This window comes from Psammomys obesus, unplaced genomic scaffold (assembly GCF_907164565.1).
Source record: "Psammomys obesus unplaced genomic scaffold, mPsaObe1.curated_primary_1811, whole genome shotgun sequence".
Lineage (NCBI taxonomy): Eukaryota > Metazoa > Chordata > Mammalia > Rodentia > Muridae > Psammomys > Psammomys obesus.
The window spans coordinates 4,180,449-4,195,836 of NW_026590701.1; the positions used below are offsets into that span (position 1 = coordinate 4,180,449).

The 15,388-nt window shown below is 39.7% G+C and overlaps 1 protein-coding gene across 1 annotated transcript in view; it reads left to right on the plus strand.

Annotated features, from left to right (window-relative positions):
* The window catches only part of Prkd1 (protein kinase D1), a gene marked incomplete at its 5' end in the record, with an annotated part of 352,974 nt that extends 340,870 nt beyond the window's left edge, over positions 1-12,104 (plus strand). Inside the window, 2 exons of the mRNA XM_055608587.1 lie at positions 10,211-10,296; positions 11,143-12,104. Coding sequence (XP_055464562.1) covers positions 10,211-10,296; positions 11,143-11,361 — 305 coding nt within the window. The remainder of the gene's footprint in view (positions 1-10,210; positions 10,297-11,142) is intronic.
* Between the last annotated feature and the right edge of the window lie 3,284 nt (positions 12,105-15,388).

Here is a 15,388-nt window from a genome sequence, read left to right on the forward strand (position 1 = left end):
AAATCCCCAAGGCACTTCTAACTCCCAGTACCTGTCTGGACACTCCTCACCTAGAGATTTTTACCTTTCTCTGGTATTCATGTTTAGGAACATAACTCTCTTAAAGGATTTTAGTGTGCAGTGGAAACCGAGAACAATCTATGAGAGAAATATATTTATGTTGCTATCTTAAATTTTGAGTCAGTCAGGCATGAGTTTGATAACCTCTGTTTGTGTGTGTTGAAACAATTCCTGGTTTCCAAGATTGAATTGCCAATCTTCAGAACAAAATAAGAGATTGAATGTGAAGCAGAGAGTCACCACTGACAGAATACTTTCTATGGAGGAAAGAACAGAGAGCAGGACAGCCATTGACTTGAGTCTCTAAAGGTCTTACACTTCATTGGATTCCGGTAATTGACTCGCGAACGAGTGAGATGATGATTTCCAGTGGCCTTGTTAGCTGCTGGCAGCCTCTGGTTGCAGCCCCTGAGAGGAGCTCCCCAGTTCGTGTTGCTGGGCAACGGCATGCTGGGTTGAGAGCTGGAATGTGAAGGGTTGCAAAACGATTTTTAAAATAAACACACAAGTTCCCATCAGCGTGAAGCCAAGCAAAGGGAGAGAAGTAGTAAGCACTACATTTCAGCAGTCAGAGGTAGAGTTGAAAGGGGCTAGGAGTGTACCACTGCCTTGAAGAAAAGAGCCTAGAGGGTGGGCGGTGATGGCGCCATCAAAAAAAGCATATCTCTGAACTGCTTTCTAATCTGAAAATATCAACCTGAATAGGCTAGGGTGGAGAAATGTGAGGATAGAAAGCATAAAAAATAAAACATGTTCTATCTAGAAAAGAAAGATGAGCATTGGTATGCTGTAAGTTCCTTCCTTGCTGTAAATTAAACACTGTTAAAAATATCCTCAGCATGGTTCTGAATTTATGACCATAGTCACTGTTGATCCTGTGATCCATTACATTCTTCCCAGCTGTGGCACCCCATTATCCATCGTAACTGAACATACAGACAATACATATTCAATATGGGTGCTAAATCTTAGAGCTGAGAAAGAGGGCATGTAATATTTTGGTTAATGCACTGAAGCTACCAAATGGCATTTTAGCAATTTTCGAAAACCTTAAATTCGGATTAATCTTTTGTTTTAGAGACTCATCAAGTTTAGTGAAAAATGATTACCCCATTTGTCTGCCCTCAAAGGAGCTAAAATTTAATGGAGAGAGAAGGAAGAACTTGCCACACATTGAGCTGATAAAAGGACACGATGAAAGACGGAGAAAGGATTTGATGGGAGATGTGAGCTGAGGGCCCTACATGCTGGTTATTCAAAAGTGTCCATGACAGATCTTTCCAGATGTCCATCAGTCTTTAAATGCTTTCCATTTTCCACAGTATTCCTGGGACAACCTGTCCACACTCAGAAGTTGTTATTCACATACTTTGTGTTTGCTTTAAAACATAAAATGACTAAAATATGGCTTGTAATTTCAAGTTTAATTCTGTGCTTTGATACCAGAAGAAAGTTGAATCTAAATACCTTTATTCATGGAGCACTTATTTGCCTATTAAACACAAATACCTCAGCATCTTTGTATATCCTTCAGTTTCATCTTCCTCGGATGTCCTTGTGTACCTCACCAGGAGCTCCACAGAGCTTTAGCTGTCCTGACACTTTCCAGAGGATCCATTCTGTTCAAAAATGAGTATGTGGTAAAATTTTACTGATGTTTTAATCTCTTGTGTGATAGAGTAATGAGAAAAATTACTGGGAAGAAAGTTGTAAGTGAAGAACTTATAGCAAAACAAAGACAAAAAACAAAAACAATAAAAAGGTTAAAAAAAAACATTAGATTTTAAAACTAACCCCCCCTTCAATTTTCAGGAAAACATAAATGTATGGCTACAGACATTTTTGAAATAACCAGAGTCTTTGATCATGAATGGGAAATGTAAAAACTCAAGTTTATATCATACAATTGTTGATAATGCTCCCATAAAAAGGAAACTGGAAAAAACTCCCCATATTTCTCTAATATGGCTACCTAAAATATGACAGCGGACTCTTCATGGGACTGAGCTTATCAATAAAAAGAATAGAATTGCTAGAATAGTGTCAAGACTGACTCTAAGAATAACTATCATGGGGTGGTTGGAATGTAATCATGACAATGCAAACATACTGTCGTGTTCACTGCAAATAAAGCAGTTGCTTCCCAGGTTGTCCTTATTGTCTGCTAGGACGGACATCATTAGGGGAGGACAGTGTAAAGGAAGAAGATAGTATAACATCCTTCGTTGCTTCGGCCCTTGAAGAAAACCAGCTACTCCAAATGGCATCAGCTTGTCATTCCACACAGCTTAAAAGCCTGTACGATGTTACAGCATTCCTCATGCCCTGAGAGCCTGTTGTGTAAAATAATTGTCTTTCTGGTTTTGTTTTGTTTTGGAAGGAGGTGTAGGATGTCTACATATTCTTTCCTTGTAGGTTTCCAGGTTACACTCTGAACCCTCAAAGAGTCCCGTGTGACCTGCAGTTTCTCCGTGGCTTTCCTTTTCTGCCTGGGCACCAGCATGCTGCTTTTCCAACTGATGTCCTACCCTCCTAAATATGTTCTCTGTCCTTCCACTTTGCTTTTCAGAGGGATTCACAACCTGGCCTACATTTGTATCTTTCTCTGCTACTTTCTCTCTGCACACCCTCACATTCTAAAGCCATGTCTTACACCGCTCCTTCTAGTTCAGCATTCAGCCTTTTTAAAAATATTTTTTCATCTGACGAACTTCTATATTAATTCCCTCACCCAACTCCTTTCAGATCTCGTCCACTTTCCTATTCACCTAACTTTATCTTCTTTCTCACTTTTTTCAACAACTACAAAACCCTGAAAATCAAAACAAATAAGATAAAAAATTATACCAAAACAAAGTGAAACAGAGGTACCCACACCCTCCAAAATAAACCCAAACTAACATTGAACACCTACTCCTGCCGCATAGTTTCTGCCCTGGAGTGTGGTTGATACATCCAGGCACACTCCCCTGGAGAGAACTTATTTTCCCTTTCCCAGCAGGTATCAGTTGCAAACAGCTTCTTGGTTAAGGATGGCAGTTTGTGTACATATCTCCCTTTTGGTGCTGGCTTCTTGTCTGGTTTAAGGATGTGCAAGTCCTGGGCATGCTGCCATAGTCTCTTTGTGTCCACATGTACATCAGTCCTGTTGTTTGTGGAAGATGCTGTTTCCTTGAAGTACTTCATCATTTCTGATTCTCACAATTATTCTACCTCCTCTTTTATGTAGATCTCTGAGTCTTGAGGAGAAGAGTTTTATTTATTAATTTATTTTTAATTTTAGTTTTTATTTTTTTATATTAATCACAGTTTATTCACTTTGTATCCCAACTGTAGTCCCCTCTTCCACCCCTCCCAATCCTGCTCTCCCCCTCTTCTCCTCCCATGTCCCTTCCCTGGTCCACTGTAGGGGAGGTCCTCCTCTCCTTCCCTCTGACCCTAGCCTATCAGGTCTCATCAGGACTGGCTGCATTGTCTTCCTCTGTGGCCTGGTAAGGCTGCTTCCCCCTCAGGGAGAGGTGACCAAAGAGCCAGCCACTGAGTTCCTATCAGATACAGTCCCTGTTCCCCTTACTAGGCAACCCACTTGGACTCTGAGCTGCCATGGGCTACTTCTGTGCAGGAGTTCTAGGTTATATCAATGCATGGTCCTTGGTTGGAGTATCAGTCTCAGAAAACACCCCATGCCCATATTTTTTGTTCTGTTGGTCTCCTTGTGGAGCACTTGTCCCCTCCAGGTCTTTCTATCTCCTCCTTCTTTCATAAGATTCCCTGCACTCTGCCCAAAGCTTGGCTATGAGTCTCAGCATCTGCTTTGACACACTGCTGGGTAGAGTCGTTCAGAGGCCCTCTGTGGTAGATACGGACATCCCAAATTAGGGCTAAGTACTCCAAAGTCTCTCACTGTTTACATATTGTCCAGTCGCTGGTATCTGTGTTAATTGCAGTATACTTCAAAAATTAAAAATAAAAACCCTCTCTTATGAGAGTTTACTGATGCACTGATCTGTGGGCATCAGAATATGTCATTAGTAATCATTTTATTCCTGTATTCCTTTAACAGAAAAATTGTAGTAGAATTTTACTTAGGGGTTATGACCTATTGAATCTTAGGTTCATGGCCACTTTAGCAGTTTTAGGTACAGGTTTTATCTAACAGAACAGGCCTTAAATACAATTGAAAACTATTGGTAACTACAATTACACTTGTGCCATTATTGCAGCCTCATATTTTCCAGACAGGTCGCTGTTGTAGTTTGATGACTTTGTAACTGAATCATATTGATGATTATTTTCTCCTCCAGTAGCATGAAAAGTACCTTTCAACACTATGAATGCTACTTAGAAGGCGTAAAGCTTGTAGTTGAGCTCCAGTTTGGTTCCTTGATATTCGGTGATATAACTAAGTTGTGTCTTTAGCAAGAAGGCTTTACCATAAGGCTCTGGAAAGCAAGCAACAGCCTTGGCAACAGCCTGTGATGTTCTTGGGGAGATCTACAGTTCTTGTTGAACTAATAGCTCAACAAGATTTTACTTAGTGGCATAAGATGTCAAGTTATGTCATTGTTTATATGGTGAGTTTATGTAGAGTCCTTTCATACACATATATATTTTAGGAAATTTCCAGAGTTAGTGGGATTTTATATGCCTTTTCATATAAGAGGTCTTTACTATTAGTTGTCCCCTCCCATATTTTCTCCTATATACCTTGCCCTTCCATTTCTCTCCTTATTTAATTCTCCTAGTTCTTCTCTATCTCTTTATAACACTATATTCTATTCCACCTTCCTTGGAGGAACCCTCTTCACCTATGGCCCTTTGTTAACTATTTAACCTCTTTGTTACTCTGACTGAAACACTCATATCTAAAACTTAACACTAACATCTCTCTATAGAGATACTTGCTCATACATCGTTATTGATGCTCTATTCATTATAGGCAGAAATTGGAAATAGCCATGATAGCAATCAACTGATGAGTGGATAATGGAAACTTAGTACATATATACAATATACAGTGGGTATTATTCTGTTTTTAAGAACAATGAAATTTGCAGGGCCACCTTCCGCAGGCCCCTCTTTGGAAGACTGTTCTCCCTGGAATTTCTATTTTGTCAGTGCCATTCCCTTTTCTTCTCTTTGTCTTTGTGTGTGTGTGTGTGTGTGTGTGTGTTGGTGGGTAGTGAAATATTCACAGCAGTGTCTGCTGGGAACTAGAACCAGGGAGGACATGGAGGGTGCCCTTATGAACTCTCAGTAGCAGATGAGAGACAGATACATCTTGAATCTCTTAAGAAGCTAACCAGTGTGGGCTTATGGCTAGTGTACTTTTGAGTGATCCATGACTGAAGTGAGAGAGATACTAAGGTGTGTAAAACAGGCCACAGTTGCCTAAATTTCATAAAAGGAGTGTTGATACAGAATTCATTCACCAAGAATCTCAGACTATTTCTGACAGATTCCTATAGTAAATAACTAACTGGTTTTAAACATTTAGAAAACAAATCTTGGTCTTTAGAGGAAATGACTAAAGTCAGTATTTATCAGAATTGTTTTACCAGGGATCTCATGTCATAATAGCTACCTTCTTTTCAAGTAGGACATCCAGATTGGGAGAGAAAGTAGCATCAAGGACGGATATGTCTTGATCACAATGATGTATTTTGTGAGTTGGGAAACCTCCTATGATAGTCTGTTGTGGATAATCAAGTACAAACTAGATGGGAACATTGCAGTAGGAAAAATGTGCTCAAGAAATAATGAATACTCCTGGTAGTTAGAAGCATGATTTAAGATATAGCCAGAAAGTTCTATGTTTAAAGTGCTGTGCTTTGTCAAAAAAAAAAAAAAAGTTCTAATAATGAGATTACATATAGCAAATGGGCTTTTTCATGTGGAAGGGTAAACAAACAAACAAACAAAAACAAAACCTGACAAAATGAAATTCTATCATATTCAGAATATTCTCTGATGGCTGAGCTGTGGGCTTCAGTTACAGTGAAACATAAGAAGCCTTGAATTCAATATTCAAAAGTGTTCTAGAAACAGAATGAAGAATTTAATGTTCAGGAGTAGAAAACAATTATAAAATTGTGAAATGAAGACGTCATTGGTTACTAACAGCACACATACAGAACAATATGGCTCCTGTGTGCTGTGTCTTGTAACACACAGCCTGTGACTGGACTCGCGGGGCTGCAGCCTCAGCACATTGCTTCACAGCCACCTGACTCTGACCAAGCCGCCCTCTTCCGGAACTGCGGCTTGCCTTTTTCCATTAGAAATGGAGATCGAAGCCACATCTCATAGGACTATTACTATACTAAATCAGACATGAATGTAACCTTTTCAATAATAAAATCTTTTACTCCGAGGTCATATGAAGAATGCCTGTGTGCCTGCATGTAAATCAAACTGGCCACCAATACTGAGCAAAATTTTGCTCAAAATGTTAACAAGGATGTTAACATTACTAGAAGTCTTTGTAAAATGACTGCGATCTAATAGACTACTAGAGCCATTGTTACATAGGAGGCTGAGAGAGACTGAAAAGCTGCTGTGTCCAACAGCTTCTCCATTTAAAACGTCTAAGATACAAATAGGAAAGTCTAGGTAACGTAGGAAAGAAAAACCCTTTTCATTGAGCAGAAAGTTAAGAGTTGAGTTGTCAGTTTGTAATCTGTGCAAGACGGGAGTGACATGAGCCAGTGACTTTGACATTGCAAACTAGATCCCAACAGGTGTTACTTAGAAAATATTCAGTGACAAGACTAATAAATGAGTAATTGATACATACATATGATAAATGCCTTCGTTTTTTAAATTCATTTGTGTGTGCCTGTATATGCCACTGTGCACAGGTGCTTTTAGAGACCAGGAGAGGGAGTGGATCTCCTGGAACTGGAGGTACAAGCAATTATCAGCCACTGAGCATGGCTGCTCGGAGCAAACTCGAGTCCTCTGGAAGAACAGATGTGTTCTTAACTGAGCCACTTCTCCATCCCCAAGTGATAAACTGTTTTGGTTTGGTTTGGTTTGGTTTTTTGCTTTTCAAGATACAGTTTCTCTGTGTACCCTTGTTGTCCTGGACTTGCTTTATGGACCAAGCTGGCCTCAAACTCACAGAGATCCTACTGCCTCTGCCTCTGCCTCTGCAAGTGCTGGGATTACAGGCGTGAACTACCGTGCCCAGATGTGATAAACTCTTATTCCCAGTTATTTTATCAGCTTAGATATGGCTTGTAAATAGAAAAGAGGGGGCAGTGAAGGGAGGGAAAGGGAATTTTAGAATCTCCTTTGAAATACAGACTTGCTTCTCAAGCATAGGACCTGAGGTCAAGATTCAGAAACTGTGTAAAAAGGTAGGTGTGGCATTGCACACAGGCACACATACACAAGCACACGCGTGCACAATTGATTTATGGGAAGATATGTTGGGTCATGCAGTTAAGGCTACCTTTTATGGAACTTGATTAATGGAATTGTTTTGAGCGTTCCCAAGGTGTCTTGATAAGGAAGCAGTGGTCTCAAAACCAGAAATGAACTTATTTTACTGAGTAACAAAAAGCAGTAATGTTAACTGGGAATTCGTACATTTGTGGGGTTTTGGTTTGCACTCTGTTTCTTAGGAGCCAGAAACACATTTATCCGCACTCTACCCGACTACCTCTCCCCTTGCAGCCTAAAGTGCTTTCTCTCAGAAGTACCTTGCTGCTTTGCTGTGCTTATTCAGGTCACAAGGGGACTGTGACAGGCAAGCCCGGGATCATATGCTCCATTCAGAACAATTTTCCATCTTCACATTTTCCATTTCCCTGTAGACACTTCTAGTTTCTCCTCTGCCAGGACTTCCCTAGCCATTAGGCAGTGTGGTTCACCGCTGGGGCCCATTTGGACACAAACCAGACCTTTTGTTGAGTTACTGTACCCCCACCTTCCTAATTATAGAATTCAGGGCAGAATGAGTGAATTAATAATGTGTACTTATGTCCTGTGGTGCTTGAGGAAGTGTAATGCTGCTGAGTGCCTGCCGTAGCACACGAGCGCTCCCGTCACCCCTTGTCCTCCATTTTTGCTCCCTGACTTCACAGCAGCCGGAATGGAAGGTGCATTTTTCTCACCAGCAAGTAAATCATATGAATGGATATTTGAAATTCTGTGCCCAACGCACTGTACACTGGAGAACTATACTTGCAAAAGCTCACACAAAACACACGCTTGGGCTCTGAAACTGTACTAAGTACCGTGCTTCCTCAGGTACCCTCTCCACAGCAGGGTTGACAGGCAGAGGTGGCCTTTAAATATGTGGTGTTGCATTTAATTTCCCTAATCAAAAAGTTGGTGCCAATTGTGTAGCTCTTCAGTGTAGGAAAACATTATAAGTATTGGAATCATAGGGAAACTCCTAGATGCCAAAAGATCCTAAGACCTAATTTCCTTTGATTAATAACAGAAGATTTTGAATCTATTTAGACTGAATGTTGCAGTTTGTTACTTTGGCCCTTTTGTCAGTCTGGATTTTTAAGGCCATACAAGTTGGTAGGAATCAGACACTGGAGATCTCCAGAACGTCTGTATTAAAAGTTGGCAGTCGGGGGAACTTTGGGGAGTTAATTATAAGTTTTTCAAATATTAAGGCTTTTAGCAGAAAAATCCACATGTCAGATTTCAGGCCTGGGGCAGGCTAGAGGTCAGAGAAGCCCCAGGACAAATGTGGGTATTGTTTGAATGCTTTCTTTTGAGGGGGGCCAATAAAGTGAAATACAGAAGTCATGAAAATGAGTCCCAAAAGGAAGATTTAAATTAACAGTGAAATGTGGTGGGGGTAGAAAATACAGTCCCCAGAAGTTAAGTGCAGATACTGCTAGCACATGTGTCAGTTAGATGCTTTATACAGCACTGACATAGAGAAATCACCCTTTCTTCAAAATTCTGGGCACAGGAGCCCCACATAGGCAGGGGATGAGACTGAACAGGGATTCTAACTCTTCAGAGCCCAATACTTGTCTTGTACTAGGAATGCAATGGTGGTCAATATAAATCTTAATTTATTGTCATTTGAAAAAGCAAGAGAAAATTTTCAAAGATAAAGTCATTTCCTAAAGAACTGTATGTTTTTAGGTTACATATATGCTGAGACATGATTCATGTTGTGCTGTTTTTCCTGGAATATATGATGTCCACATATACATATATGTAGACATATATATATATGTATATGTATATATAAAGTAAATATATATATATATATATATATATATATATATATATATATACTTTAATCAACTGTTTCCCTTATTTTATTTTGTATTTGTTTTAAAACTGTATCTCATACTGTAGCTCAGGCAAGCCTTGAATGTGTACCTTGCTGCCTCAGCCTCTTGACTTACCAAATCTAGCTAAGTGAAACCTGCAATTCCCTTTATATCTATTCAAATATTGGATTCATTTTATGAGAAAATAAGCAATTTCATCTCCTGAATAGTAGTCGTATCATATTTGTTAAAGACATTTAAAATTACATATATTAAAATTCATACATAAAAGAACAGCCCATGGCAGCTCAGTGTCCAAGTGGGTTCTCTAGTAAGGGGAACAGGGGCTGTCTCTGACACACTGAATGGCTGGCTCTTTGATCACCTCTCCTGAGCAGGGAGCAGCCTTACCAGGCCACAGAGGAAGACAATGCAGTCAGTTCTGATGAGACCTGATAGGCTAGGTCAGATGGAAGGGAAGGAGGACCTCCCCTATCAGTGGGCTTGGGGAGGGGTATGGGAGGAGAAGAGAGAGGAAAGGTTGGATTGGTAGGGGACTAGGGCAGGAGCTACAGCTGAGATAAATGAATAAATTGTAATTAATAAAAAATAAATTAATTAAAAAACATATTATAAACTACCCAAACTTAAATTCACATTGAGCAATAAATTAAAATACTCACCCCATTATTTCCAACTTGATTTACTTTTTATCCAAAACAAAGTGAAGACTGAGGCTTTAGAATACTCAGGTTATTAGTTTCATGTTTTACTATTACCAATATGCTGCTGTTTACATCTCTAGAACAGCAGATGTGACCGAGACTCTAAATGAATTACATATTCACTACATGTTTGTAACTATTGTAACAATAATTTTAACAATTAATTTTCAGCCATTGATCTTATCAATAACTTGCTACAAGTGAAAATGAGAAAGCGTTACAGTGTGGATAAGACCTTGAGTCACCCTTGGCTGCAGGTAAAGTCATCCCTGGATTTTCTTACTTGGGTATGCTTCCAATTATTCACGTAAGATTTTGATATTATCTGTAGAAATCTTTTGTCATGTTTATACAGGTGTAGTTACCCTAACATTATTTTTCCAAAATGTAAGTGACTTCTTGGGATTTAATAACAGCTCAGTGTTTTTAAATATCCCTCTTTCTACCAGGAAGACTTGATAAAGGCATACACATGCACACAACACATGCCCATAGTCCACCTCACACACACACTATATGTATGTATGTATGTATGTATGTATGTATGTATGTATGTATGTATGTATGTATGTAAAGGGTCATATGAGAACTCAGAAGACCAGATTTAGAAAGCATCTGTATACTCAATCCTGATCCATGACATAGTAGATGCCCATCTGCCCATGCACTAGTCTCATTTGGGAGCTGTATTTCAAGCCTCAGAATACGATGCGTGAATATAAATACATGCCAATGCAAATGTCTATGGGTGTGCACTCTCTAAAATATTTGCTATTTCCGCATTGAATGTTGAAGTTTAGAAAATGGTATTTTGAACTAATGAAGGATTACTTATTGCCATTACACTGCAAAGCAGTGTTAACTTTCCTAATTACTTGACTACAAGCATTAATTATCCATGCTTGGAGCCATGGCATCTTACAAGCAGCATGTACGGTCTAAGGTTGAGCAAATGGGATGCCTTGGTGCTGCCTGGGGAGTGGAGGCAGCACTGAGAGAACAGACAGGAAAGGTCACCTCACGGACTGTAAGAACTGCCAACATAGGAGAAGCATGTCGAGTTGCAGTGATCTCTGTGGTGAAAATTTTAATTTCTTCTTCAGGACTATCAGACCTGGTTAGATTTACGAGAGCTGGAATGCAGAATTGGAGAACGCTATATTACCCACGAGAGCGATGACTCGAGGTGGGAGCAGTTCGCGGGCGAGCAGGGCCTGCAGTACCCTGCACACCTGGTCAGTCTGAACACTAGCCACAGCAACAGTCCTGAGGCTGAAGAGAGAGAAATGAAAGCCCTCAGTGAGCGTGTCAGCATCCTCTGATTCCATCCTTTCTGATCTGTCAAAACACTGTGGAATTAATAAATACATACGGTCAGGTTTAACATTTGCCTTGCAGAACTGCCATTATTTTCTGTCAGATGAGAACAAAGCTGTTAAACTGTTAGCACTGTTGATGTATCTGAGTTGCCAAGACAAATCAACAGAAGCATTTGTATTTTGTGTGACCAACTGTGTTGTATTAACAAAAGTTCCCGGAAACACTAAACTTGTTATTGTGAATGATTTATGTTATATTTAATACATTAAACCTGTCTCCACTGTGCCTTCGGAAATTAGTGTTTTTCCTACCAGAGCCTCATATTGGTAAGAGCCAGCACCTATCCATGACATCATTATATATGATGTGCCCGTTGATGGTGGTGTTGTACGCAAACTCTTGAGGAGTAGATAATTTGCTGGTGTTCTGTGAACAACTAAAAATGCACAGGTTTCGGGGGTGGGAAAAGGGAATATGAAGTCCTGAGATTGAGTTGCATGCGAACAGTTTCCTGTGTGGTTCCAAATCTGCTGCTGCTCTGGTGTGCCTCAGTGTATTTAAACTGTATCAAGTGCACCTCAATACGTGGAGCTGCTGCTCTAAGCCTAAATGCCTTAGAATGTAAACTGCTAAACATGCGAGATGCATTTCTTCATTTCTTACAATACCAGCTGTATTAAGGAAAACCAGCACCTCAGCAAATGTTGACCTTTTATGTATTTTTCAATAATAAGAAATAAATATTCTTCTCAACATCGGTGTCAGCCTAATCAAATTATTTTTACTTATAGTTTGTGGCCTTCTTTTTAGGACAGTGAAGTCAAGAGGTGTTTTTCTCAAAGAGCATGAAAAATGTGCCATGGCTTGCGTTTAGGCTGTGCACAACAAAGTGTCATGAAACATGTTTCTAATTTTGTATCTTTATTCACTTTTATTGCATGAATGTTTTGCCTTGCGTGTTTTTCTGTTTGTGATGTGTGTGCCTGGTCCCTGTGGGGTATGTTGGAAGAGGGTATCAGATCCTGTGGAAAGGAGTCACAGGTGGCTGTGTGCCACTGTGTGCGTGCTGGGTTGAACGTCCCGTGCTCTCAACTGCAGCACCATCTCTCCAGCCTGCATATCCTGCGTTTATATCTTTTATATAATTTATATCTCTATTTCTACCTTTCATGCTACCTAACTTAGTTGCAAAGGAGGCTTTTAGGAAAAATGTCAATGAAGCCAAGCTGGAACTTGGACTAGGAAGCTGCATGTTACAAGTTGCAAACTCAGTGTGGCTTCCTGACTGATCATAACCCAGAGACATGCGTGAAGACTGGTGCGGCTTTATTGTAGGGGATATAATTAATAAACTACAAACACTGAAAAAACAGTGCGTAAGAGCATCCACATGAACAGTATCAGTCATCTAGAGGAGGGAATGCTGGACTGCGCTGACCAGACAGAGTACACAAAGTCAGGGGATGTGGGTTTGTGCTCTTCTTTCAGAGAGATGACACCAGTACACTACATCACGGAAAGAATGCATTTAATTAATGCTTCAAGGAATAAGTGTAGAAAGGCAATTGAATAAATCAAAGCGTTAAGACTGAATTATTTTAATTTAGTGGAATGAAGAAGAATATTTGATCTGTTCAGTGTTTAAGCTCTATGTTTTTAAGTAAGTCTGAAAACTTTAGCTTCTACATCTGTTGTGTTAGGAAGATATGGTGTGATATAAATTGAGTGTGTGTGTATGTATCCATACACGTCCATGTAAACACTCATGTACAGTGATAGCATGCAGAAGCACATAGATGTCTCATTGGGTTGACAGACTAGAACAGGTTAACTAATTGAACACTGAGTGTCATTGGAAAATGAACAGCACCTTTTCTGTGACAAAATGTTGGTAAGAAAATTCAAGAAGGAGTAAACGGGTAAAAGTATATAAATTCCTTCTCATTTGTACATACTATACACTAGCAAATCATAATTTAAATAATAATGAATTCATGTTAAATATATATCTGCTTTTTATATGCTGTAATAGAAAATCCTTCCAGTGACTTCTTGGGAAAGTAAGATGCCTCTGCTGTAGAAACTCTGACTATACCGCCCATATACCATAAAAGATCCTGGAGTCTTTCATTATTGATTGGAAAGAGGAACTTAGTGTAAATTACAAAACTACAGAGAAGTGTATTACTCCTGCAGCAAATATTGACTGTATTTTTCTTTTGTGCAATGACATATCTATGATTTTGAGATGTGAATCAGACATGATTCCTGACTTAAATGGAAACAATTAAATTGCTGATATCTTTAGGAAATCAGATACAAATACAAGGTGTGACACAGCCTTGAGCTTGGAGGAAGGAAAGCGAAGGGGTGATGTCTGAGCATGGCTTGAAAAACCAACAGGTGTTTTTCTTTCCTACTTGCACTTCTACCAGGTTGCACAGAGAGAGCATGACAGAGGACAGGGAGATTAAAAGGATACTTTTACAGGCATGAAAGTGTAACTGAGAACTGGAGACATAAGCCAATACATTCAGTAGAGGGGAGGTGTGCGGGAGAGTCAGGGGCTTTTATACTGTATTAAGGGTTTCAAATTTTAGTATTTGAATCTTAGAAAACCATTCCCATTTCAAATAAAGGAGTTTGCACCATCAACAAGTTCACCTTGACAGCAGCACAAAGACTGGATTAACACTGAGGCAAGGTGAAGTAACTGAAGGCCAGCTACCCTTCCAGGAGGTAGGCAGAACTGACCAAAGCAACGGAAAGTAGGAGGATGGGAAAGATGTGCATATAAGAGATGCTGGGAGGTCCTTGTTACTGAGTAAATGTCGAGATTAAGGGTGTGTCTTCGTTTGGGCTTGGATGACTGTTAGAGTGTTTAAATTAGAGATTTTAACTTGCCTCCTTAGCGCAGTAGGCAACGCGTCAGTCTCATAAATTAGAGATTTTAAAGGGTGAATTAACATTTGGATATCAAGCTCCCAGAGCACTACAGATCTTAGTTAGGGTGGTTGCCATGGTATGCATGAAGTGTTGGCTTTGATTCTCAGCATCACATAAATCAGAAGACAGTGGTTCATTCCTGTAATCTAGGCACTGGGGTTGAAGCAGGAGTATCAGAGGTTCAAATCATCCTTGCCAACCATCTTCCTGTTTGGGTTTCAGTGATGCTGTAAAGCTTCAGCTTCTGAGTCAGCACTCAGTGCTGATGTTAAGTATCACTGTCAGTAAATCGTCCGTACTTTAAAACAACGGTGTATATTGATATCAATGGGAGCAAGCCAGTAGATGTTTAATACAAGAAGCCAACACACATTTTATATCATTTTGACAAGCACAAGGAAGAATGTGCCATGTCTATTTGTCACTGTCAGTTGTTTGCAAGCAGTAACATCATCTGCCCTTCTGAAGGCCATAATTGCAGGTCTCTGCATGCTGTGACCCACAACAGAGCCTACCACCGTTGTTGTTTTGTCCTGAGCCAGAGGAGAATACTGCGAGAAATGTTTTGACTGGTGTCGCTTTTGTTATGTCTACTGTTTAATGCAGGTGTTCTGAGACAAACACGGTGAAGTGTTTATGGAATGTGTATAATGAGTACATGAATGTAAAAAGGCCACTTCCCCTTTCCATGGCTTGATCAGTCAATACTAACTCACCGTTCTATGAAGTAATCTCATTTTGCACAGTCTTACCTTATACCTATCTTAAGAAAGAGGACTCTGGTTTGCCTGAAGACACACTGAAGTCCTTTCTACCTTTCTACCCTAAGTTGCCAAGGGAATAACTTTCATTTCTTGGACACACTTTTTCAACCCAACCATCTTGATGCCAACTCCTAACATTCTTTTGTAATTTGTATGTTTGGTGTTTTTCTTTGTGTTATTTGTTTCTCTTTACCTGCCTTTTTATGCTGCATACATATTTGTTGTTGTTGTTGTTGTACATTTACACTGTGAAGTTTTTTTTTAACTTTTATTAGTTACACTTTATTCACTTTGTATCCCCCATTAGCCCCTCCCTCCT